General features: G+C 53.7%; 1 protein-coding gene across 3 annotated transcripts in view; it reads left to right on the plus strand.

Moving 5' to 3' along the window:
• The window catches only part of ECE1 (endothelin converting enzyme 1), a 114,233-nt gene that overhangs the window by 82,761 nt on the left and 6,254 nt on the right, over positions 1-25,218 (plus strand). For all 3 annotated transcript variants that reach the window (XM_046006108.1, XM_046006112.1, XM_046006104.1), the window contains 11 exons: positions 906-1,052; positions 2,121-2,186; positions 3,240-3,431; positions 9,454-9,596; positions 10,893-11,007; positions 15,044-15,154; positions 16,539-16,637; positions 17,106-17,183; positions 18,693-18,796; positions 23,727-23,837; positions 24,538-24,605. In XM_046006108.1, the coding sequence (XP_045862064.1) occupies positions 906-1,052; positions 2,121-2,186; positions 3,240-3,431; positions 9,454-9,596; positions 10,893-11,007; positions 15,044-15,154; positions 16,539-16,637; positions 17,106-17,183; positions 18,693-18,796; positions 23,727-23,837; positions 24,538-24,605 (1,234 nt within the window). The remainder of the gene's footprint in view (positions 1-905; positions 1,053-2,120; positions 2,187-3,239; positions 3,432-9,453; positions 9,597-10,892; positions 11,008-15,043; positions 15,155-16,538; positions 16,638-17,105; positions 17,184-18,692; positions 18,797-23,726; positions 23,838-24,537; positions 24,606-25,218) is intronic.

Here is a 25,218-nt window from a genome sequence, read left to right on the forward strand (position 1 = left end):
CTCACCCTGTAAGGAAGACCCCACGTACCCCAGGCCTCCCCATCCTCCTACAAGGAGGTTCTTGCCGAGCGTCTCCCAGTCAGCCTTGGATGGACTCTTGGGGGGCCGCCCACAGCTGGCCAGGCTGCGTGGCACCCACAGAGGGTGGCCATGCATGTTTTCTGGCTGTCCCATGCTCCCTCAGTGCCCTGCCTCGTGGCTTGGCTGTGGGAAGGCATCACAGCAGGGTCGCGAGCCGTGGGCACCGGGGTTGGACAGCCCTACCCTCTGGCACAGACCCCACCTGCCAGTGTGTGCCAAGCCAAGGAGACTGAGGAGATTACAGAAATCCCAGCTCTGGGGCGCACGGCTGACTCAGTCTGTAGAGCCTGCAACTCTTGATCTCGGGGTTGTGAGTTTGAGCCCCACGTTGGGCATGGAGCCTACTTGAGAAAAAAATCCTAGCTCTGAGAGAAACCAGCGACCACTGCTTTATCAACCTTTTATTTATTTCTTTATTTTAGTTTGTTTTTAAAGATTTTGGGGCATCTGGGTGGCTCAGTCATTAGGCATCTGCCTTCAGCTCAGATCACAGTCCTAGGGTCCTGGGATCGAGCCCCGCATCAGGCTTTAGCAGGAAGCCTGTTCTCCCTCTCCCACTGCCCCTGCTTGTGTTCTCTCTCTCTCTTGCTCTCTCGCTCTCTTGCTGTGTCTCATTGGCCCGCTTGGTCAGGATCAGTCTCGTCCCAGCGGTGTCTTGTGTGTGCTGGTCAGAAACTCTGGTGAGGGCCGTCCCTTGCCCCGGCTCTTGAGGCTCAGGGGTCAGATGACCACTCCAGGGTCACAGAGCCGGTCAGCGGCGGAAGCAGAGTTCACGCCAAGGTCTCCTTGGCACATCACCTCGCTGTTCCCTCTCGTCCCCACAGCTAGGGGGCTGGAACATCACCGGTCCCTGGGACAAAGACAACTTCCAGGACACTCTGCAGGTGGTCACCTCTCACTACCGCACCTCCCCCTTCTTCTCTGTGTACGTCAGTGCCGACTCCAAGAATTCCAACAGCAACGTGATCCAGGTGAGCCGGCCTAGAGCCCCAGGAAGAGGAATGGGCATGTTCTGAGTCTCACCTCATGACCTGTTCTGAGTTTTGCAAGTGCCAGGTCTCAGGGCAGACTTCCCTGGGAGACAGCCTCCAGGTTTCGGAGCCGGGGTTATTTCTGAGGCTCTGAACTGTGAGATTTTTATGGGCGAGAAGTCGTGAAAGTACAGCCTGCTGATTTTGAGTGCAGGATTGGGGTGGTGGGGGGCGGTCACCGTGGCACAGATGAATCTCTGAGATTCAGATTGGTCACTGTGGGCCCCAAGAGTGACATCAACTTCTGGGTCCCCCACCCTCGGCTCCCGGCCTTTGTGGCCCTGAGTCCCGCTCTTCCTGCCGGAGCCTGCCCTAGCCTTGGTGTCCGCGCACCCAGGGAAGCCCCTGGTCTGCCCACCCTGCGATGCAGAAGCCAGGAGCCCAGGCTGGGCTGAGGTTCCTACCCAGCTCTGTCCTACCCACCTCTGTCTCTCCCTCATCGCATGACCTCGGCAAGTGACCTCTCTGAGCCGCAGTTTGCTTATCCACCAAAGGAACCGTAGTAACACCGACTCTGGGTTGGCCGGGGTGCGCCCACGAGGCTGTGCCGGTTGCTGGTCAGGAATTGAGGCTCCCCGACCTGCCACACCCTCCGCACACGCTCTCCCGGCGACCTCTCCTCTGATCCTCACTCCGGCTCAGCGGGAGATCCTAGTTCCCTGATTTTCCAGAGGAAGACCCAGAAGGAAGCTGCTGTAGCTTGATGAAGGCCAGGCAGGGTGTGAGTGGCTGTTAACCACCGCACCATCTTGGGAAGTTTTTAGTTAAGTAGAAACGCTGTGCCAAGCCCCAGAGAGGCTGAGAGAGGAGCATGGCTCTGACTCCTCAGAAGGGCCCAGAATCTCTGAGTTTGGGCAGGTGTGCCGCCAGACATGTGTCAGCCCCTGCCCTGGGTGGGCGCACCCCAGAGGTGGCCTCCGCCACCAGCTCCTGCTCCTGCTGGCACCCAGGCTGGTCCCATGTTGCCATGTGGCAGGAGCCCCCCCTCACTCCTGCCTTCCTCTCCAGGTTGACCAGTCTGGCCTGGGCTTACCCTCAAGGGACTATTACCTGAACAAAACGGAAAATGAGAAGGTGAGTGTAATGCAGAGGAAGTGGCTCCCGGCCCACACCCATGGCGTTTTACCCACTGGGTGTCTCCTGAGGGTCCACACCTACGTGGGTCTTTAGAGCTGGAGTTACACAGAGGGGTCACTTACCTGATGGGTGCTAGGCAGTCCCTGGCAGGGTAGGGGACCTCCTCCTCCCCAGACTGGCTGTTTCACATTCAGGTGTCGTGGGCACAAGAGGCAGGGGACAGGTGTCCTTTGTCCGACTGTAGAGCGAGGCAGCAGTAATGGCCACTGTCATTTATGGACTCATTTCTGGCCCTCCCAGTAACCCTGCAGGTACAGAACGTCTCTGAACTTCATTCTCCGCACCTGCCTGGTGGGCATTTTTTTTTTTTTTTTTACCTTGCCTTCTACAGAGGAGCGAGCAAGGCTCAGAGATGCTAAGTGACCCACTCAAGGTCCCACAGCAGTGAGGCTGAGATTCACATCCAGACCCGCTGACTCCAAAACTCATGTATCTCACGATGTCCCGGGGAAACCTCACCTGCGGGTCATCGTCTCTCGCTGCATTATCCGCCCACTTGAACTGAGCAGGCAGCTCCCCTGTGCCCGCTGCTGGGTGGATACTGGTGACCTGGACAGGCATGGTCCCCACCCCCGGGGTTTGGGGTCTAGCAGGGAAGGGGGGCGTTCATTAACTAAACACCCAGTTACAGCATAGTGACCAGTTGTGGTCACTCAAGGGTGAGCTGAGAAAGTTGAGCACGGGAACCTAATTCCAGTCTGGGGACACAGTGGAGAAGTGCAGCTCAGGAAACTGTGTTCTAAGAACTGAAAGACGGTCTGTTGGTAACTTTCATGCGATGGGCGTCCGAGAGCGGGTGTGGGCTGGGACTGCAGGGACCCACCTGCCGGGGCCCTGTGGGCTTTGTCCTGAGTGCTGTAGGCAGCCAGTAAGGCAGTGCAGATCCAGAGCCTTCCATGTGGTGGCTTGGCCCCACCCCACCTTCCACACTTGTCCAGCGGGCTGTGCGTGGGAGACAGCACTGACGTATTGCGGGGGCTGGGCCCACAGGTGCTGACGGGGTACCTGAACTACATGGTCCAGCTGGGCAAGCTGTTGGGTGGCGGGGACGAAGACACCATCCGGCCCCAGATGCAGCAGATCCTGGACTTTGAGACGGCGCTGGCCAACATCACCATCCCCCAGGAGAAGCGCCGGGACGAGGAGCTCATCTACCACAAAGTGACCGCTGCTGAGTTGCAGGTAATGTGGAGGCTGGGACATGCCCAGGGCTTCAGGACCTAGGGCGCTGGGCTGAGGTTTCTGTACCTGCTTCATCAGGTCCTCAGAACAACCCTATGAAGCAGGAATGGTTGTTACCCCAGTTCACAGATGGGAAAACTGAGGCTCAGAGACATTCAGTTACCTGCTAGAGGCCGCACAGCTTTTCTTTTCTTTCTTTAAAGATTTTATTCATTTGACAGACAGAGATCACAAGTAGGCGGAGAGGCAGGCGGGTGGGGGGAGGGAGTAGTTTCCCTGCTGAGCAGAGAGCCCAGTGTGGGGCTCGATCCCAGGATTCTGGGATCATGACCTGAGCAGAGCCTTTAACCCACTAAGCCACCCAGGCGCCCCCGCACAGCTTTTCTGTAACAGCATTTACCTGGGGAGTGTCTAGGGTCATGATGATAATCACCCACATTGATTGGGCATTTCCGGTCTCAAGCCCCGTCCCGTGGAGCCTGGTGTACAGCAGTGGGCGTGAGGGGTGGTTTTGAGCCACTTCTCCCTTTGCCAGGCCAGGAGGTTGAGTGACATGTTCAAGGCCCCGAGGCTCCCTAAGTATCAGGGGGGCTGGACAGTGGACTCAGGCTTGGCTCATGGGGTCTCTGCTCTTGACATGACCCTTGGCAACCTCCTGGAGGTGTAATGGGGTTGCTTGCTCCCTGTCACTGAGTGTAACCCAGCTCTGAAGCCAGCAGCCCCTCTGTCAAAGGCTGCCCTGTGGTGGCTCCTTGAGACCTGCGGGTGGTGAGTTGAGGTGATCACCTGCCAGTTTCATCTTTCCAGTTCACCATGTGTTGGTGTCTGGTATTATCCCAGGTCCCCAGGGTCACAGAGGAATCAGCAGAGTGGCCTTGGCTAGTCTTCCTGTTTCCTGCCATTGCCTAGGAATGCCCGGGGAGGACTGCTTGCCCGCTGGGGAGGATGGTAGACCACTTGGGGTTCCACCAAGACATTTCCTTCCTCCTGCTCTCTTTGACCAGCCAGGTCCTGCCCATCCATTAGAGCTGGCTCATTTCCTCTCCTTTCAGGAAGAACATCTAGGTCCTGACCTTTTTTCTGCCTCCATCCCTCCCTCTGACAGGTGTGTATGGGGCCGCCCTCGGGGCCTTGCTCCGGAGGTACTTCCAGGTCAGGGAGGCACACCAACGAGGAGACAATCCCGGACTCGCTGCTGAGTGCTTTGGGGAAAGGAGGGCCCTAGGGCAGGGATAGGGCCAAGTCAGGGAAGGGGATCTGTTGAGTGGGCCAGCGGTCTGGAGGCTGACCTGCTGTCCCAGGTGGGGCTGTGGCCCAGGCAGAGCTGGGGCTAAGGGCGACAGGGCCGCTTCTGGGTGCCAGCTGCCCATTAGGTCCCCGGAGATGTTGGCATCGGGGTAAGCAGGGCCGCGTGGTTGTTACGGAGATCAGCAGGCTGTCGGTTGCCATCTGGTGCTGTTTTTCTGCCCCGAGGCCCAGAGGTCGAAGGAGATGCCGTCTGTGCCGTGCAGTTTGGTTTGCTCCAGGGGCCTGCTTCTCAGCCCGGCGGGGCCCCTGTGGCCGCCCAGCAGCCCCCACAGCGGCCATGGTGCCGGCCGACTCTACCCCAGGAGCGGCAGAGAAGACACGGTGGCCCTGAGCACATCCGCCCGGCGTGGCTTCCCGCTGCCACCCCGGGCACCCTGTCACACGGCTTTTTTCTTTTCCTCCTCCTTCGCCGCTGCAGAGCTGCTGGCATGGGGATGACATCTGCAGAGGGATGAGCCCCGGGCTTGGGGTCAGAAGACTGCTCTGGCCCAGCCCCACGATGAGCTGTGTGACCCTGGGCAAGTCACATGACCCCCCTCTTCACACCTCGACTTCCTTCCTTGTAAACTGGGGCTCTGCTCGCTCCTTTGCTCCTGCTGTGTTCCAGAACACAGAGAGGGATGGGGGCAGCCCCTGTCCCCCTACAGGGCAGTGGTTCTTCACTCTGGCCACAGTGTTCTTGGAGAACAACTTGAAAACTATGGAGTGTTTCCCAGAGAAACTGGGCATAGGTTGATACAAAAAAATTATGTCTAACATTTAAAGATTAAGTCCTGGATCCCTGAAGCCAAAAGAATCTCTGTCTGGGATGTCACTGTGTAAACTGACATGGACAAGTCAGACATCGTATAGTAAGCCTTACTCGCATGTTGCTTTCTTGGTGACAGCCCACAGTTCCAGCACTTAACCAGTCTGATCCTTCCAGCTTTGGACAGAGCCTGTTCTGGTGTTCCCTGGTGTCTGGAAATTTGGTTCTCTTCCTACACCCCAGGTGACTCTGGGAAAAGTGCGCCTACCTTCACAGCATGGTTCTAGACTAGCCTCTCCAGCCTACAGAGTGGCTCCAGGCCAGCTCCCAACAGAGTCTGAATTCAGAGCCATGAATCAGACATCCTTCTGCTGCTTCTCTGGGGGGCCTGAGGACCTTCTCATTCCTCTCTGGGACCTTCTGCATCAAAAGTTATTTGGGAATGAGCCGGATTCTTTGCTCTTAATTCTCCAGCTGCGATAAAATCTGAGAGCATCTTTCTTTTCTCTTACTTGCAAGCCTACTTGGGCTGGTTGGTTGGTGACCATCAGTACCTTTGGCTGCAGGTCTGGAAAATAGAGCTGACTGGTGTGCCCCAAAGGATTTGAGTCCAAGTGGAATGTCCTGGTTAGTTAAAACAGCCATCTCCATGGAGACAGATCAAGGCACACATGTCTAAGTTAGGCGTTCACTAAAGCAAGGTAGAAAATGTGAAAATTCTGGTATTCGACACACACCTTACCTGGAGTTATGGGAATTTACCTGCACAGAACACCTGCTCTCCCTACAGAAACAGGCTTGTGTTAAGTACACAGGGACTTATCACCACCTGATGGCTGTGCCCTGATGAGAGTGTCCCAGTCGCCTGCAGTCTGTGAAGCTTTCGTTAATTGTATAAACGACGACACTTTGTCAACTTGGTGAGTTTCCCAGGCGTCTTTGCCAGCAGGTCCTGCAGGCCGCTTCCAAGCCCTATTTGACCATCTCACCTGGACACTCCCAGTTTCACAGCCCCGGAAACGTTATGGAAAAGCCCCAAAGGTTGACCCGCCTGAGGGGCTCCTGCCGGGAAGAGAGAGCAAACGGGCAGGCTAGGGAGAGAGGCCACTTGCGTTGCCCCCCGAGAGCCAGCATGCCGCTGCCTGTGGGAGCTGCCCTCCTCCGTCCTCTGAGGTCCTTGTTCCCTCAAAGGGCAGCTCAGCCCTTTGAAACCGGAGAGACGAGTGAGCCTGGATAGTAGACAGGCACGGTCACTGGTTAACTATGTGACCGCAGGAAGGTCACCTTAGCCATCTGCGGAGTCAGGATCATTAAGTGGAGGGTTTTGTGACTGTTCTCTCACTGAGGGCATCGTAGGGATTTACCAGCGAGTCACAGATGCATCTGATGTTGTGGTTTGAGTTTACATTATCGATCAATCTTACCATCTGAAGGTCACATGTAATGTGTCTTTCACTTTCTTTGTCTTCCCTTTTGCCCTTTTTCTTTTTTAAGATTTTATTTATTTATTTGACAGGCAGAGATCACGAGTAGGCAGAGAGGCAGGCGGGGGGAGGGGGAGCAGGCTTCCTACTGAGCAGAGAGCCCTATGCGGGACTCGATCCCAGGACCCTGAGATCATGATCCGAGCCGAAGGCAGCGGCTTAACCCACTGAGCCACCCTGGCACCCCATCCCTTTTGCCTTTTTTCAAGAGAACATAGAGAACAGAATTTCATAGAGAGTTCTCTTTCATAGAGAACAGAATTCAGAATCGTTCAGGCCCAGACCCACTCTTGGGAGACCTTGAGAATGATGACAATAGCTAATATCAGCTGAGTGCTGAGTGGTCGTTACGTACCAGATACCATTCTATGTGACTGACCCATAGAAACACTTTTGCTATATCACACAGTACATGTAGCTCGGAAAACACCGCCTTCTGGAGAATCACAGAACAAGAAATTAACTAAAAATAACAAGACATATGGGAAAAACAGGACTTTGTTCCAGTCGCCTACAGTTTATGAAGCTCTCGTTAATTGTATAAATGCTTCCAATTAGATTCAAAGTTGGGCAACTTTAAGGACAGTATAATAGGCTCAGTGTTATAAGCCACTCACAAAAAGACAAACACTGTATGGTTCCATTTATAGGAGGTAGCTAGAGCCGTCAGATTCACAGAGACAAAAAGAATAATGCCTCCTGGGGGCTCTGGGGAGGGAGCCAGATGAATTACCGTTTAATAGGTAGAAGTTTCCGTTTTGCAAGATGAAATCAAGACGGGTGGGAGTGGTGGTTGCCCAAGAGCGTGAATGTGCTTAAGACCACTGCCCTGGGCACTTAAAGATGGTTAAGAGGGTACATTGTATGTTTGTGTGTCTTACCACAATTAAACCCAAAAGTTATACAAATTTGTAATCAAAGCAATCACTGGAACCTGGGGAGAGAGCACAGCGTGAATGGAGGCTGCTTGGTGTGGGGAGTGGAGAGGCTGACTGTGGACACAGAGACTCTGCAGACAGATGAGCCCTGGGTGGTGGGGCCACCACCAAGTGGGCCGAGAGCAAGCTAGCTGTTCGAAGCTGCGAGTTACTCCAGGCCAGCCACTGACTCTTTGGGGAACGAGCTTCGGCACAGGCACTTATTTTAAATTATCTTAAAATCAAGCAGACTAGGGGAGCCCAGGTGGCTCAATCATTAAGCATCTGCCTTAGGCTCAGGTCTTGATCCCAGGGTTCTGGGATTGAACCCCGCATTGGGCTCCCTGCTCAGCAGGAAGCCTGTTTCTCCCTCTCCCACTCCCCCTGCTTGTGTTCCCTCTCTCACTGTCAAATAAATAAATAAAATCTTAAAAAAAAAATCAAGCAGACCAGGGGCCTCTGGGTGGCTCAGTCAGTTAAGCATCCAACTCTTGATTTTGGCACAGGTAGGATCTCAGGGCCATGAGATCGAGCCGCGCGTCGGGCTTCATGCTCAGCACCAAGTCTGCTTAGAATTCTCTCTCTAATTCTTTCTCCCTCTCTCTGTCTCTCTGCCCCTCCCTCCAATAATAAATAAAATCTTATTTTAAACAATGGCACTGACCAGCTTCCTGTGCATCAGCTGAGCTGAGGGCTTTTCCTTTCTTGCTGAAGGTTGTCCTTCTGAGCTTGCTTTTTCAGATCCCATGCCTGAGAAAAATCACCTGTGGGCCAAAGCATTGACACTATTAATTTTTTTTAAAGATTCTATTTACTTATTTGTCAGAGAGCGAGCACAAGCAGGGGGAGTGGCAGGCAGAGAGAGAGGCAGACTCCCTGCTAAGCAGGGAGCCCGATGCAGGACTCGATCCCAGGACGCTGGGATCATGACCTGAGCCGAAGGCTTACCTGACTGAGCCACCCAGGGGTCCCGCGTTGACACTAGACAGTGCTGTCATTCTTGAATTTACCGGTCATTCAGACTAAGTCGCATGGAAGCTAACTGATATTACAGAAGCACGTGCTAAGTGGAACAGACACTATTAACCCGTTTAACCCTTACACCAAGCCTACGAGGTGGGTTCTGTTATGATGAGGAAACCAGTTTTCAGATGAGACCCCGAGGCCCGGAGAGACTGATCCGCTTAGTCAAGGTGGTGCAGCTGGGAGGAGCCCTTAACATATACCCAGGCCGTTTGGCTCTGGACGCTCCACAGTTTTCCATGATAGGCCTGTCTGGACTCAATCTCTTCATCCATAAAGTGGGGATAATGGTACCTACCCCTAGGCCTGTCCAGAGGTTCCACTGAGTGAGGACGTGGGAGTCATTTGCAGGGGTGTCTGTCAGGGGAGGGCTTGATGGACGGCAGCTACCACTGCTATCCCCAGGTCCCCTGTATTCCATCCCAGCTCCATTTCAAGTTGAAGTTGCTGTTTGGCTCCTTAGAGGTCCGTCCCTGGCCTCTCCGACGGAAGCCGGGCAGCCTTGCAGCCCCCCTGGAGTCACCCTGTCTCTTCCCTTCCAGGCCTTGGCACCTGCCATCCACTGGCTGCCCTTTCTCAATACCATCTTCTACCCCGTGGAGATCAATGAGTCGGAGCCCATTGTTGTCTACGACAAGGAGTACCTGGGGCAGGTCTCCGCCCTCATCAGCAGCACAGACAAATGGTAAGCATGGCCAGCAGCAGCCAGGGGTCCCACACGGCCCTGCTCTGCTCAAGCCAGACAGGCCAGGGTAGTGGGGGACAGACAGACTCGGGAGAGTGGGTCCTGGGGGGAGGCAGCTGGTTCCGCCCACCAGCTCTGTGGCCTTGGGCAAGTTTTTTGCCCTTTCTCTGGTTTGGGCTCCCGTCCTAAATTGGGGGTGGAGATAGCGCCTACCTTGTGGGGAGAACCGGGTGAGATAATGACACAGGGGGCTCAATGTTCACTGATATTTGTAGGTAATATTTGTGATTTTTGTTATAATTTTAAAGACTTGTGGAGGTTTTTGAAAACTACAGAAAAAATTTAGTATTATCCAGACACTACTGTTGGTTCTATGGGGTGTGTATATGTGTGTGTGTGTAAAGAAGAGAAAGTGTGTGTGTGTGTGTGAGTGAGAGAGAGAGAGAGAGATTGTGTGTGTGTGAGAGAGAGGGAGGTGAGTTTTCTAATACATGGTTCCTTTTTTCCCCATGATTGTGACCACGGGGGTAATCTGCTTTCCCCTTGACCTTCATCAAGAGCATCTTCCCCGCGTTATCCCGTACTCCCTGTGGACCCCATTCTTCCTGGCTGTGCATCCTCCCCCCAAGTACACGTAGTAGGATTGTTGACTCACTCTCACCTCTCCTGTCACACATTTAGGGTGGTTCCTGTTTGAGGCTAGGTGTTCGCTGTTGTGAACATCTCTTGGTGCTAAGGTGACTTCTTTGCAAAGGTGACAACGGCCACGATGATTCCCTGTGCCCTGAGGGGAGGGGGCACTGAGCTCTCTTTCATGTTGACCTTGGCAGGTGGCTAAGTTCTCTTTCCTGCCCCTCCTATTTTGAGACCTCCTCTCCCATCTCTGGGCTTCTGGTCAGGACATCTCCGAGCTCCTCCCTGCTCCAGCCCAACAGCACTGCTCCCCGCCCCCCCAGCCCGGTCCGGGGTGCAGGGGGTGGTAGTCTCCATGCGGTGACTCCACGGCTCCCAGACGAAAGGCAGCTAGCTGTGCGACAAACACAAGTCACTGCACTAGGCACCGAGGGGTGTTCAAAGAGGACCTGGGTTCTGTCTTGAATAGCTGACATTCTCTGTGCTTAGTAAGCAGTAACCTGCCAAACTGGGGCGGGTAAGCGGGGTGGAGGGTGGTGCGGTGTGGAAAGAGCCTGCAATCCAAAGGCCAGGTTTGCGCGCCCCCTAAAGGTCAGTGTGGGAAGTGCTGTGATGCCCCCAGCTCTGGGCCCTTCTGACCTGTCCGATCTGCTCTTGCCCCAGCCTGTTAAACAACTACATGATCTGGAACCTAGTGCGGAAGACAAGTTCCTTCCTTGATCAGCGCTTTCAGGACGCCGACGAGAAATTCATGGAAGTCATGTACGGGACCAAGAAGGTGAGCCTGTTACTGAGCTTTCCCATTCACCTGCTGAGCGCCTGCCGTGTGCCAGGCCCTGGGTTGGAGACTCATGTGACCTCAGTGTCCCCTGGAGCTGTGGAACTTGTGAGGGAGGTGGAGGATAGGCAGAGAATGGAGAGGACCTCTGAAGGGCCTTGGATGTCCCAGGGCACACAGGACTGGATCTAAGCTAGTTGGAGATGGACAGAAGCTTCTAGAAGAAGATAACTACACTGGGTCTTAATGGGTGAAGAGGAGTCTTAGAGGGGTGCCTGGCTGGCTCAGTGGGAAGGGCATGCATCTCAGGGTCGTGAGTTATGAGCCCCAAGTTGGATGTAGAGATTACTTAAATTTAAAAAAAAAAAAAAAAAAACTTAGAGATTTAGCTTCTTTACAGCAAAAGGTGGTTTCTTTTCTCTCTTTTCCTTCCAGGGCCCCCACCATGACCCCTGGCAGTCCATTCTTCCAGAGGTCCCAGGGCTCCAGGACCCTCACTCCCTCCCTTAGGACCCCGCCCCAGATAGGAAGGTCCCAGGCCACTTCCGCTCTTTCCCCAATAAGGTGGCTGTCCCCCTCTCATTCGTGCAGCCGACAGGACAAGATTCCTGTGTGGGGACACGGAGACAAGTGAGGTGGGGTCTGTGTCCCCGGGGCCCGCGTCCACTGCCAGAGATCCTCAGATGTGCTGATGGGACACACCAAGTCAGGGCCTCAGGCAGGTCCCCAGCTGCAGAGCCCACCCAACACACCCTGCCCCGGCGTCCCTTCCTGGAGTCCAGTGGAGTGGACAGAGCCAGATAAGTGCTGGCAGAGAATGACAGGATATGGGCTCTTGCCTCTGGTCCCGGAGTCTGTCCTATAAAGGGTTCTCCTTTTCTCTCCCATCCGCATGTACACGCACCTGCGGCAGGAAGGGGACTGAGGGAGAGGGTGGCTGGGCATAAGAGAGGCTTCTGAGGGTACCACGGGACCTCAGCCACGAGAGCCACCTGGCTCTGCAGAGAAGGACCAGGGGGAGGGCCTGCCTTCCCGCTCCACCTGCACCTATCGTGGGCCGGGCCTGGGTGAGCCCTGGGTCACAGGTGTGACAAGGCATGACTCTGTCCCCTGGAGCACAGGGCCTCCCAGGGAACTTTATACGGGAGGAGTGTGAGCAGAACCCGGGATGGGCGTCACAGGGACACCTGTGTGCATGGAGTGTGCTCCTGCCTCGTTGCTTACCCACCCGGGTGCAGAGGAGCGAACAGGCTCCGGGCAGTGAAGGGCTTCCCAGGTCACCCAGGGAGGAGGCAGCCAAGCTCAAGTTCAAACCCAGCTCTGGATGACCATGACTACTTGGCACTTTCAGCCACTCACTAGTGATGATGATGATGATGATGATAGAAGATATTGTTAGATGTTTGCCCTTCATAGGCATTATGTCACCAAGTTCCTATAACAGCTCTATGTCAGGAGCTGTTATCACCAGCCCATTTTATAGATGAAGAAACTGAGGCTCTCTGAAGGGAAGGGTCTGGTTCAAAGTCGCACAGCTTGTAAATGGGGAGTGTGTTCTCAGTCCCAGCACATCTGATTCGACAGCCCCACGTGAGTCCTGCCCCACTTAACCACCACCCCCACCCCCACCCACCCCCGCCTCTGCAGGAGCCAAAAGTTAAAATTGCGCCTCCTGGTGGTTGCGGGGGTGGGGGGCAGGGTCAGGGAGACAGCCATGGGGAGTCGTTTAGTAGGTGTGGAGGTTCACGTTAGCAAGAGATTGTTTGCACAGCAGGTGAATATGCCTGACACGACCAACAACAGTTAGAATGGTAAATCTTAGGTCTCTTTTCCTATGATAGATAGGACGGGCAAGCAAGCAAGCGAGCTTTCCTGGGCCAGGCTCCGGGTGCAGCCGTCTGCTCCAGCCAGTGTAATGCTCCCAGCTGGCAGGGAGGCTTTGGCAGAAGCAAGGGCATTGGAAGACCCTAGAGGTGGGAGATTGTGTACGCGGGTCGCCACGTGCCCTGTGCGTGGTATAAGGAAACAGCACGGAACTTTGGGTCAGAAGGTCTGTGTTTGCAAATGTTCTTCTAACCACACAGCCTTAGACCAATCCCTTCCCTGGAGCTGAGGGCTCAGTGTTCCCAAGGGTTCAAAGGAGTAACCAGTCCCTAGCCTGCTGACCGGGGTTGTCTGGGAGTACACGAAGGGATCCCCAAAAGTCTGTCCCAAAGGCAGAACCCTCCAAGCCATGTTCTTTATCCACACACGGGCGCACAGGGGGCACCTGCCTCCTGGGGCTATAACGCGGATTAGCTGGGTTAGGGCCTGCACCCGGCAGACACTCAGCGAGCAGGACCTACTGTGGCTGCCACCGTTGCTGTTATTACGTGTCTGTCTCTCCCACTGCGTGCCCTGGGTGTTTCCATTGAGCCCCTCACAGGCAAGGCCCAGGGCCAATTTGTCTCTCGGTTCTAAACACCTAGCACAGTCCAGGTGCAGAGGAACTCTCCAGAAGGCACTGGGCATGTGAACGAACGGACAAACGAACAAATGGACAAACTAATGAGTGAGTGAATGAGTGAGTGGGCTTATGCAAACGCTCTCCTGAGAAGGCAGTGAGACTCTGCCCCTGACTTAGCCATCAGGGCCTGAGGTCCCCAGGGGGCTGTGAGTTCAAGGTCCCCCTGGCCTAACCTTCTGCGTGGGGGAGCCTCTGCCAGATGTAGGCAGGTTGTGGGGAGGGGAGGGCATCTAAACAGACACATGAGCAGGAAAGCTTAGAAGAACTTGGGCCACTAAACTTCGGGAAAGCTGAGATGCCCTTTACTTCCCTTCTCTCGTGGAGGAAATTCCTCCTGCTGAGGTGTCGTCTGCGTACTGTAAAGTGTGCAGGGTACACCAAGTGCACAGTTCAGTGCACAAAGGAAATGTGTTCCTTTGGACAAAGGAAAGCACCCACAAAACCAGCACCCCACTCCAAACAGAGACACTCCTGTCTCCCAATCATCCCTCCACCATCGAGAAGCAGAAGGTCCCCCGGGTGGGTGTGGCCAGGCGGGGGCGGGGCTGTGCGCCCGGAACTCTCAGCATCTGGCTTCTCCGCTAATGGCTGTGAATTTCAACCATGTTGCGATTATCAGTGGTTCACTCTTTCTTGTTGCCAAGTAGCGTGCTGTTGTATAAAAATACCACATTTTGTTTCTCCTACCACCTGTTGGTTGTTTTCAGTTGGAAAACCTCTGAATCAGGCTGCCCCGAACCTGGTGGATTCTACCACCTGTTCTTCGCGGTCAGGAGGCCCCACGGGGGATTTAGGGATGGGGGAGCAGGGCCACCTCTGGTGGTCACAGAGGGCAGGCGAGCCAGCAGGGCGGGAACTCCAGCGAGCTTCCTGGGGCCCCATTCCATGAGGCTGCATCCTGCGGGGCGCCCGCGTCCAGCTCCACAGCGGTGTGGGGCGGGTTGGCGAGCTTGTGGGCGAGACCACAGGCCACCACATCCACGCCCTGCGCACTGGACCCTTCCTCTGCGAGGCCTCACTGGGGTTGGATCCTGGCCTTCTGGGAAGGGTTTCCTGGTGCGCGAGGGTAGACAAGGTAACTTCTCAAGGCTTTGCCACCAGTATCCTCCACCTCCCCCAGGGGCCGGGGGGGGGGGGGTGCGGTCAGGCAGGTCAGAGTCCCATGGTTCACGCTCACACACGCTCACACACACACACACACACCAGTGACTCCCCCTAGCTGAGTGTCGGTCCACGTCCTCATCTGGCAAAGCCCACAGCCCTGCCTTCCAGGTTCATTTCCATGGCTCCAGAAGATTCCATTCCTGATGTCCTGCACAGAGCCTGGTGTTCAGGAAATGGTAGATGGCGGCGATAAGCAGTGTTCAGTGGCCTCTTGGTCCAGTGTCTAAAATAACTTCCACTGTGTCCAAAAAGTCTCCCTGAGGTTCTGGAAGGAAGCACGGGCCCCAGCTGTTGCTGCTTCCTCCCAGACAGACAGGGGCTGGGGAGAAGGACGGGGCCAGTAACCCCTCTCCCTTGTGCTTCCAGACCTGTCTTCCTCGGTGGAAGTTCTGCGTGAGCGACACAGAGAACAACTTGGGCTTCGCCCTGGGCCCCATGTTTGTCAAAGCGACCTTTGCCGAGGACAGCAAGAACATAGTGAGTACCTTCCCGTGGGACAGTGCACCTGCACTCGCCTCTCGTGAACTTGGCAGCCCAGGCTCTGGTCTGCTAGGGACCTTTCCTGCTCCAGGCCAGGGCTCCGACCTTCACTCACAGGTCCTGTCCTGTTTTCTAATGACTGTTGTGAGCTGCTGGGTTCCATGGGGCATTTGAACTACATTGTCACGAATTTGGGAGCCCCTCCCAGCCATCTCCACCTCCACCCCCAAGGGGAACAAAGGGCCCGGCGACATCCTGTTGGCAGAGCAGCTGGCCTAACGGGTGACATATTCCTTACCCCAGGGGTAACCCCATGTCCAGACCCCTAGATGAACATCATGGCTAGGTGCACGACGACAGCCAGGCCCCAGTTCAAGATCCTGGGTCCATCATCTCCTGGTTGGGTGATTTGAGACAGTTTTCTCCCTTCCTGGCTGACTTGGAAGCGGGGCTATTCATCCTATAGCAGGACAGGAAATGAAATGCTACCCATGGGGCACCTGGGTGGCTCAGTTGGTGAAACATCTGCCTTCGGCTCAGGTCATGATCCTGGGGTCCTGGGATCAAGCCCCGCATCAGGATCCCCACTCGGTGGAAGCCTGCTTCTCCCTCTCCCTCTGTCTGCCGCTCACCTTGCTTGTGCGCACTCTTTCTCTCTCTCTGTCATATAAATAAATTAAATATAATTTTTTAATGCTACACACAGAGAAAGCCCGACAGAAAACAAGGGCTCGGTAAATGGTAGCTATTATATTTTTTTACAGTTTTTATTACTTACTTTAATTACGTAGCTATTATCTGCAGTCAAATGTTAGCAAACAGAGACTTTCCTTATGAGACTGGCCTGTCGGTGGCTGATAAAAAGTCTTTGTCTAGTTCTGTCAGCTGTCAGCCCCTCTGCTCTTTCTGCTGTGCGACTTCCTTCCTCTGCTCTAGAATCTTTGGGCTCCAACTCTGCCTGTGACGTTATTGTCCTCGAGAACAGCTGTTCATCTCCAGCCTGAAACTGCTCGTCAGAACTCGGGTTCTCTAGATTTTAAAGCCCATTCCATCAAAAAGGGATCCTGTGGTCTAGTAAGTCTGAGAAAGGCTACAAAAATTTTACACTTTCCGAAAGAATCGAAGTTCATGTCACACACTAAAGGCTCTGGAAAGTCCTGCAGAGGAGAGACTTTTCCAACTTTCGCAAAGCTTGTCCTGAGCATCTGTGGCGTGGACGCCCGGTTTATGGAAGCCCAGTCTTACCTTGCAGGACGTAAGCGTTCTGGGTACTGAGGAGCCTGAGGCTTTGAGCTGATTCCTGAGTTTAGACTCTGGCCTCCTTCCACCTGGTGTACCCATCCAGTGCCCAGACCTCACTGGTCAGCTTCTGTCTCCTCAGGCCAGCGAGATAATCCTAGAGATCAAGAAGGCATTTGAGGAAAGCCTGAGCACCCTGAAGTGGATGGACGAAGATACTCGGAGGTCAGCCAAGGAAAAGGTGAGGCTGGCCCGGTGCCGGAAGGGGTGGCTGAGGCTTTCCACTTAGAGGCCGCGGCCACAGATGGAGGGGCTGCATGAAGGGAGACCGGTCACATGTGGGGAGCATAGCATGGAAGCTGTCCTGCCTTTGGAGGTGAATATTCCAGCAGGGATAGCCTTGAATGCACGATCGCATTAATGACAACATAAAGATAAACTGTGTTGAGTGTGTGAGGGCCAAAGGCAGGGAGATGTGGCATGTGTAACGGAGAACGAAGGATCTGATCGAGTCCAGCGGGTGGCAGCCAGCAAAGGCTTCCCTCTGGGGAAGCAGAGAGCCAAAGGGTAAGTAGAAGTCAGGCCAGAAGGGGATCTTTCCAGGAAGAGAGGCGAGGGTGGGGGACCTGCCCATTTCCTTTTGGCCCAGAGCCTGAGCCCAGCCAGGCCTGCTGGGGCGCTCAGTGTCCTCTGTATCTCTCCTGTCCAGGCAGACGCAATCTACAACATGATAGGCTACCCCAACTTTATCATGGACCCCAAGGAGCTCGACAAAGTGTTCAATGACGTGAGTGGCTCCCACCCCGTCCCCTTGCACTCCCGCATGTCCCTGAGAGGTCCCCACGTGGGGAAGAGCAGAGACAGGCTGGGAAGCGAGAGGTACCTCGACTGTCAGGGCGTCTCAGGATGCAGCGGTGTGGGGTGTGGGGATGGATTGGGCATGAGGGAGCTGTTCTGTGCCCCTTCTCTCGCGGGCCTGCTTGAGGCCCCTCCTTCCCTGGGGCCCCTGTCAGTGCCCAGCAGTCTGGACCAAATGGTGCCATGTGTGCCCTGCCAGACGCTCCAGCTAATGGAGGTGAGTGGGCCCTAGGAGGGACAGACAACTGAGGCCCCTGAAACAGCAGGAGGCGGAATGAGGAGTAGAGCCCCTCAGGTCACCTCTTCCTTCCTGGCTCTCCAGATTGCCTCCTCTCCGCAGGGTCTTCCCCCACCTTCCCAGAGAAACCTGGACTTCATTTGGACCTTGAAATGCTAATGGGAAAAAGGGAGCATGAATCCCAAATGCGCATTTAGGCTTAATTGAGGCAACAAGGATATTTGATATATTTCTGGTGGTTAGAACTTTCGGCAGGTCATCCCCATAAAGGGATTGTGCTTCTGCCCAGGATAGTTTTATATTTTCTTGTGATTGAAGTTTGTGAAATTCAGGCATTTTTGCAATTATAATAACCTCTCATCGAGGCTCTATTTAAAACCTAAGAATATTAAAATTACTTTTGAGAATATGGGAGTGACTCATTCCACAGCCTTTTTCCTTGAGAATAATTTAAGATGCTCTGGGCATCACGACATGAGACTTGGAGGCTCCTGGGGACAGCCCAGGCACAGCCCACAGGATCACAGTCCTGTCCTCAAAGGCCCAGTGTTTTACCAGAGCCCTGACGGAAAGCCAGAAAGCCCTAGAGCGGATCTGAGGGAGAACCTTGCCCCTGAAAAGAGCTGAAAAACTGGGCAGAGTGCTGATGCCTGTCCCCTGCCATTTCAGAGATAGACCCCAGCTCGATCTGTGTGCTGCCCATTGTGGTAGCTACTTGCCACTATTGTTCAATTAGCTGAAATCCAAATTAATTAAAACTAAATTGAAAAGTCACACCAGCCACATTCGAAATGCTCAGTAGCTTCGTGTGGCCAGTGTCTGCCATACTGGGTCACACAGGTGTAGAACACACCCGTCTTCGCAGAAAGTTCTGTTGGACAACATTGGGGAGATTCGCTGTCTAAGGCCCAGGCCCCGCTGCAGCCCTGCGACACTGCTGGGCGCTGAGCAGCCCCGTGAAGCTGCTGGTGTGTCCTCAAACGGGAGAGGACACCAGGCCCCAGCGAGGTCAGAGCCCAGCGAGAACCCAAGCCTGCAGTCCCGAGCCCTCCATTCCAGCCTCTGACCTGTGGACCAGCCCCTTAACCTCGTGGAGTTTCAGCTTCCTCAGTGTTAGAAGAAGGGGTTTGCACGTGGGGACCCGAGGGGCCACCGGCCTGGGCACACTCTCATCTCGTGACTCTGTTTCCTCTTGTCCAGTACACGGCCGTCCCGGACCTCTACTTTGAGAACGCCATGCGGTTTTTTAACTTCTCCTGGAGGGTCACTGCGGACCAGCTCAGGAAAGCTCCCAACAGAGACCAGTGAGTCCCCGGGGCCTTGCTGGGAGGGCGCTGGCTCCTGGGACACGGGGCTGCTCCGGGCCGAGCATGCCTTTGTCACACACACCAGATGCCAGACGTAGCTGTCGTGAGTGCTGTCTGGCGAGTGGGTACCGTTGCCTTCCCGCTCCTCAGATGAAGAAACCAGGGACCGAGGAGGTGTGCCCAGCCAGGAGCTGGGAGTGGCCCGGGTCCACGTGCCCCTGACGCCCCTCTGGTGGCCAGAGTGGCCTGGCCTCACCTGCTTCGGAGTTGGGAGCCTTTGGCTCCTTCTCTGCAGATAAGACGGGAGGAGCGTGTGACAGTCAGCTGGGAGTGGGAGTGTCTGGCCCAGAGGAGGCCCTCAGCTAGCGAAGATCCCGAATGGGCCCCCAAACCTTACTGCACATCAAGACCCTCTGCAGAGGATTTTTTGTTTGTTTTCAAGATGTATTTATTTGAGAGAGAGAACAAGTGGGAGGGGCAGAGGGAGAAAGAATCTCAGGCAGACTCTGCACTGAGCACGGAGCCCGAGAGGGGGCTCGATCCTATCACCCTGAGATCACGACCCAAGCCAAAACCGAAAGTGGGAGGCTCAACCCACTAGACCACCCAGGCAACCCCTGGGGGAAGTTTTTTAAAATACAGCTTCTTCCTGGACCTCAAACCTTCTTAAAATAATCTGGAATGAGATTTCTGTCATTTTTTGGGGGGGAGTATCCTCAGGAAACTCATCTGCTGTCACCCCAGCTCTAGCTCTCAAAATAGGCTCCCTCCACGCCTAAAACGTTTTGCAGAATAAATCTCACCAAAAGGTGGAGGCAAGAATTCTCTTTGCTTCTGGCGCCCCCTCGTGGCCAATGAAGTTTTGAACATCTCCTCTCAAGATTCCTGAGCGCCTGGGTGGCTCAGTGGGTTGAGGCCTCTGCCTTTGGCTCAGGTTGTGATCCCAGGGTCCTGGGATCGAGCCCCACATTGGGCTCTCTGCTCGGCGGGAAGCCTGCTTCCCCCTCTCTCTCTGCCTGCCTCTCTGCCTGCTTGTGATCTCTGTCTGTCAAATAAATAAATAAAATCTTAAAAAAAAAAGATTCCCGTTTCCTACAGAGGAACTCCTTACCCTAAATGCACCAGAAGGCTTTTTTTTAATCTCCAGAATATGGCACAGGTACTACCAGAACATTCTGAATTTATCAAAGTCTTTTAATTTAGCTTAAAATTTTGCATTTAAACTCTACCTCCTGGCGCCGCCCAGGTGGCTCTGTCGGTTAGGTGTCTGCCTTTGGCTCAGGTCATGATCTCAGGGGTCCTGAGATTGATCCCCAGGTCATCTCAGTGTCCTGGGATGGAGGCCCACATCCACATCAGGCTCCCTGCCCACCAGGGAGTCTGCTTTTCTTTCATCCTCTGCCCCTCCCCCTGCTCATGATCTTTCTTTCTCTAATAAATAAAAAATCTTTTTAAAAAAATAAATTCTGCCTCTTGCCCATTAATGTATGGAGCCATGATTACTTGAATACAAATATGATGTTTTTGATTTCTGTCTTCCCATGGCTTCAGTACCCCACAACACATCTCTTTGAGGCTCACCTGGGGGAGACAAAGTGTCTAAGCTCTTGGAGAAAATGTCCTTTCTGTCTCACTCCACTCATCACTGACCTTCCCCTTCACACCAGAAAAATTAACGAGTGGACAAATGTTTCTACCATCAGGGTCTCTTCCATACTCTTTATTTATTTTTTTTTTTAAAGATTTCATTTATTTATTTGACAGAGAGATCACAAGTAGACAGAGAGGCAGGCAGAGAGAGAGAGAGGGAAGCAGGCTCCCCGCTGAGCGGAGAGCCCGATGCGGGACTCGATCCCAGGACCCCGAGATCATGACCTGAGCCGAAGGCAGCGGCTTAACCCACTGAGCCACCCAGGTGCCCGTATACTCTTTATTTTTTAATAAGTTTTATTTATGTAAGTAATCTCTGCTTCCAATGTAGGGCTCGAACTCACAACCCCGTGAATCGCATGCTCTTCTGACTGAGCCAGCCAGGCACCCCCTTCTGCACTCTTGAAAAATTACTGGACCCCAAAGAGTCTTTTTGTGTATGGAGATTATATTAATTTAATGTAAATTTTATGAAAAATGACTTTTTTTTTTTCAAAAAGCATTTTAGTGAAAAAAGTATCACTATTTACTATTTGCTTAATATCTGGCTTAATAGAAGACAGCTGGATTCTCATATCTGCTTCTGTGTTTAATCTATTGCAATTTATTGTTTTGAAATATATAAGGAAAATCTGGGGGCTCCTGGGTGGCTCAGTCAGTTAAGCATCTGACTTGTGATTTTGGTTCAGGTCATTGGCTCGAGCCCCTCATCAGGCTCCACACTAAGTGTGCAACCTGCTTAAGATTCTCTCTCGGGGGCGCCTGGGTGGCTCAGTCGGTTAAGCATCCAACTCGATTTCGGCTCAGGTTGTGATCTCAGGGTCGAGGGACTGAGCCCCCTGCTGGTCTCCATGCTCTGCGGGGAATCCGCTTGAGATTCTCTCTCTCTGTCAGCCCCTCCCCCCTCCATGCTCGCACGCCCTCAATCTTTCTCTCTCCCTAAAATAATAAATCTTAAAAAGAAATTCCCTCTTCCTTTCCCTCTGCCCCTCCCCTCCAGAGAAAATCTAGTCTCGTACAGATACGAAGTTGGGAAAGGGAGAGACGCTTTAGTAGCCTTTTCTGTTACTTGTGCATATCCTTCATTGATACCTACACCAAAACTCAGCAAGTAGTGATTTCTTCTTTTTTCTTTAAGATTTTACTTATTTATTTGACAGACAGAGATCACAAGTAGGCAGAGAGGCAGGCAGAGAGAGAGGAATGGAAGCAGGCTCCCTGCCGAGCAGAGAGCCCGATGCGGGACTCGATCCCAGGACCCTGAGATCATGACCTGAGCCAAAGGCAGAGGCTTTAACCCACTGAGCCACCCGGGCGCCCCATAAGTAGTGCTTGCGTCGTGGTCAGTCGCACCGTGGAGTCTGAACGTAGAGCCATGAACTCTTCCTGCTCTGTTCCACCGAAGTCCGCTAGTCTGTCTTGCACCTTGAATGGGTCTTTTATTCAGCCATGATTTGGAACATCATACATTGTCATTTGGGACAAGGCTTGCTGACTTTTATATACTTCTGAAGAGTGACACTTTCATTATACCATATCCAAGAAAACCCACCTTTGTTCTTACCGCTGCTGACCTCCGGAGAGACGTCTTTAGCAACTGATGAATTATTGAACTCCACATCTGAAACAAATGTTGTACTATATGTTGGCTCATTGAATATAAATTAAAAAAAAAAAGAAAAAAAAGAGAAGTTGGGCGCCTGGGTGGCTCAGTTGGTTAAGTAACTGGGTTTGGCTCAGGTCATGATCCTAGAGTCCTGGGATCGAGTCCCGCATCGGGGTCCCAGCTTCACGGGTAGTCTGCTTCTCCCGCTGACCTCTCCCCTCTCATGCTCACGCGCTCTCTCTCTCTTTCTCTGTCAAATAAATAAACAAAATCTTAAAAAAAAAGAAAGAAAAGTCTTTCAGTGTTGGGAAGCTATCAAGTTTATGGTGACCAGTACAAGTTCTTGTAATTAATTTTACTAATTAATTTATGAATTAATTTTCCTTAAAACTTAAGTTTTTTTAGTTCTTAAAATTTTTTTAAAGATTTTATTTATATATGTGAGAAAGAGAAAGCACAAACGGGGAGGGACAGAGGGAGAAGGAGAAGCAGGCTCCCCGCTGAGCAGGAAGCCCAAAGCTGGGGCGCCATGCCAGGACCCTGAGATCATTACCTGAGCCAAAGTCAGACATTTACCTGACTGAGTCACCCAGGTGCCTGTAATTTTTAAATTTCTTTCAAAAATTTTTTTATTCTTATTTTTTTAAGTAACCTCTGTGCCCAGTGTGGGCTTGAACTCACAACCCAGAGACCAAGACTCGCATGCTCTATCAACTGAGCCAGCCAGGCGTCCCCAAAGTTTTTTTAAACCTTGAATTTTTATCACTGGCAACAGATGATGTCAGTGGTTTCTCTTGAGGTGATAATTTCACTTCATTTTCAAGACATCTGCCGGGTGCCAGACGTCTGCCATGTCTGAAATGCCGCTCGGCCAGGCACCCTCACCAGTACCAACGGGATCCCATGAGAAAAACACAAGCACATATGTGGACTTCCCATCTGATCGCACCGACTGTCAAGACACTTCTACCCAAGCGTCTAGATTTAATGACGTTAAGTAATCGTGGGGCGCCTGGCTGGCTCAGTCAGTGGAGCACAAGACTCTTGATCTCGGGGTCGTTGAGTTCGAGTCCCACGTTGGGTGCGGAGATGACGTAAATAAATACAACTTAAAAGAACATGAAGTACTCGTGCTGCTTCACCAGCGATGTTCCTCAGTGAGATGGGCTTGTTTTTCCTGGGCAGGAAGGCGGGGACCAGCGGAACAACTGGGGCCGCCACCTTGATTCACACGCCATTGCTTTTCCACCGTCAGGGCAAACGTCACCACGGTGGAAAAGACACCTCATGTCTTAGTATTATTATAGAAGATAATAAGGTAGTTTTGGCCCCACAGGTCCCCTGAAAGGGACTTGGGGGTCCCTCCAGGTGTCCACAGTCCACACTTTGAGAACCGCTTGGCAGCAGTGGCCTTTTCATTACATAATGGTCCATTTGGCTGTTCGTAAGCACCTTGCTGTTCCACTTTGTGGACCTCGGATTCAGTGAATCCCTTTCTTTGCTGACACGTGGGTGTTCTCTGGTTTTCCCCTCTAAAACACCGCTGCTAAAGATGTCCTTGTCCTTCCGTGCCTTAGGGCTGGGGTTCAGGCTCTGGACACCTCCCGGATGGGAGGACCCCACCTGCCTCCCCACCAGCTGGGCCTGGGTTTCACGCGTGTTTGCCTGCAGGTGGAGCATGACCCCGCCCATGGTGAACGCCTACTACTCGCCCACCAAGAATGAGATCGTGTTTCCTGCCGGCATCCTGCAGGCGCCCTTCTACACCCGCTCCTCACCCAAGTAGGATGCTTGTGGTGCTCCCACCCCGTCCCCCTCCCCTGCCCCTCCGTGGACACCCAGCCCAGTCCCGTGGCCCATAGCTGACCACGTGAGCCAGCTGGTCTCCCTGAGGGCTTTTTGTCCCACTGGCCCAGGGAGCTTGGGACGCTCAGAGATGTCGCACAGAGAACCACATCCTCACTCCCTGTGCTTCCCTCCGGGGGTCTCCAGGGCCCAGAAACCCCTGCACAGTGGGAGCTTGGGGGCGTGCCGTGAAGTCAGGTGCCCTATCTCGGGGAATGCCCCTCTAGCAGTGTTTTAGGGTAGTCACAGCTGGGGATGGGGTGGGAAGTGTGAGAAAGTGTGGGTTTAAATCCCAGGTCTGCTCTTCGCCGACTGCATGACACTTGGGCAAAGTGATTGAACTGTGTGCAGCGCGGTTTGCTTATCTCTACAGTGGGTCACTGATGCCAGACTCTTTTGAGGGGACCAAAGAGGACAGTGAAGTTCGGTGGAGTGTCTTGCACAGTGCTTGGCCTCCAGGGTGTACAGGCCGACCGCAGCCCATTTGCCCAGCCTCTGAGTAGCCTCCAGGGTCTGGCTGGAGGCTCAGGCTGTGGCCACGTTCCCCATAGAGCCCCTGGGACCCTGCTGTGTCTCCAGACCCGGGAAGTGATGTCCCCTTGTGGGATCATCCTCACCTTTGTGTTCTCCTCCCCAGGGCCTTAAACTTCGGTGGCATTGGTGTTGTCGTGGGCCATGAGCTGACTCATGCTTTCGATGATCAAGGTACGCTTCCTGGGGTCCCCTTCAGATGGGGCACATCGGCTCCTGGCCCCACGGCCTCTGCTTTGCTCTCGTCACGTCCAGAGGTCTGGGGACAGATGGATTTGGCTTCAGTCCTGCCCCTGCCTCTGCCCACTGAAGTCCCAGGGCAAGTCCTGTCCTTTCTCCAGGCCTCCTCATCCTTGTCTGTAAAATGGGCATGATGAGTGCAGCCTCGTGCTGATTTTGGGACTGTTAGACACAGAGGGTTCCTGGAAGGTGTCCCGTACTCAGGTGTGGGTGTCAGTAGTCGGCAGGGAGCTCACATTGCTTCGGTACTCCAGAGACTTCTCTGGGCCACCTGTCTTCAGAGGAGTTGAAGTCATTTGCCTCCTCACCAGAATGTTCAGAATCCTCATTCCCTCCTGCCTTGGGGGAACTCCAAGGTCAAGAAGGAGGAGATGGGACCTTAGAGGCCAGAGCCTGTCCTGTGATCCCAGTGCGGCTGACTCCATTTCCCCCTTCCTGGGCTCAGGGTCTGAGGCCCTCAGCCAGCCTTGACAGTGAATCCAGCTCCACTGAACATGAACATGCTGACCCTTTGCCCGCATCACGTTCCTCCATCCTCTCTCCCCCA

The sequence above is a fragment of the Meles meles genome, chromosome 1, assembly GCF_922984935.1.
Source record: "Meles meles chromosome 1, mMelMel3.1 paternal haplotype, whole genome shotgun sequence".
NCBI lineage: Eukaryota > Metazoa > Chordata > Mammalia > Carnivora > Mustelidae > Meles > Meles meles.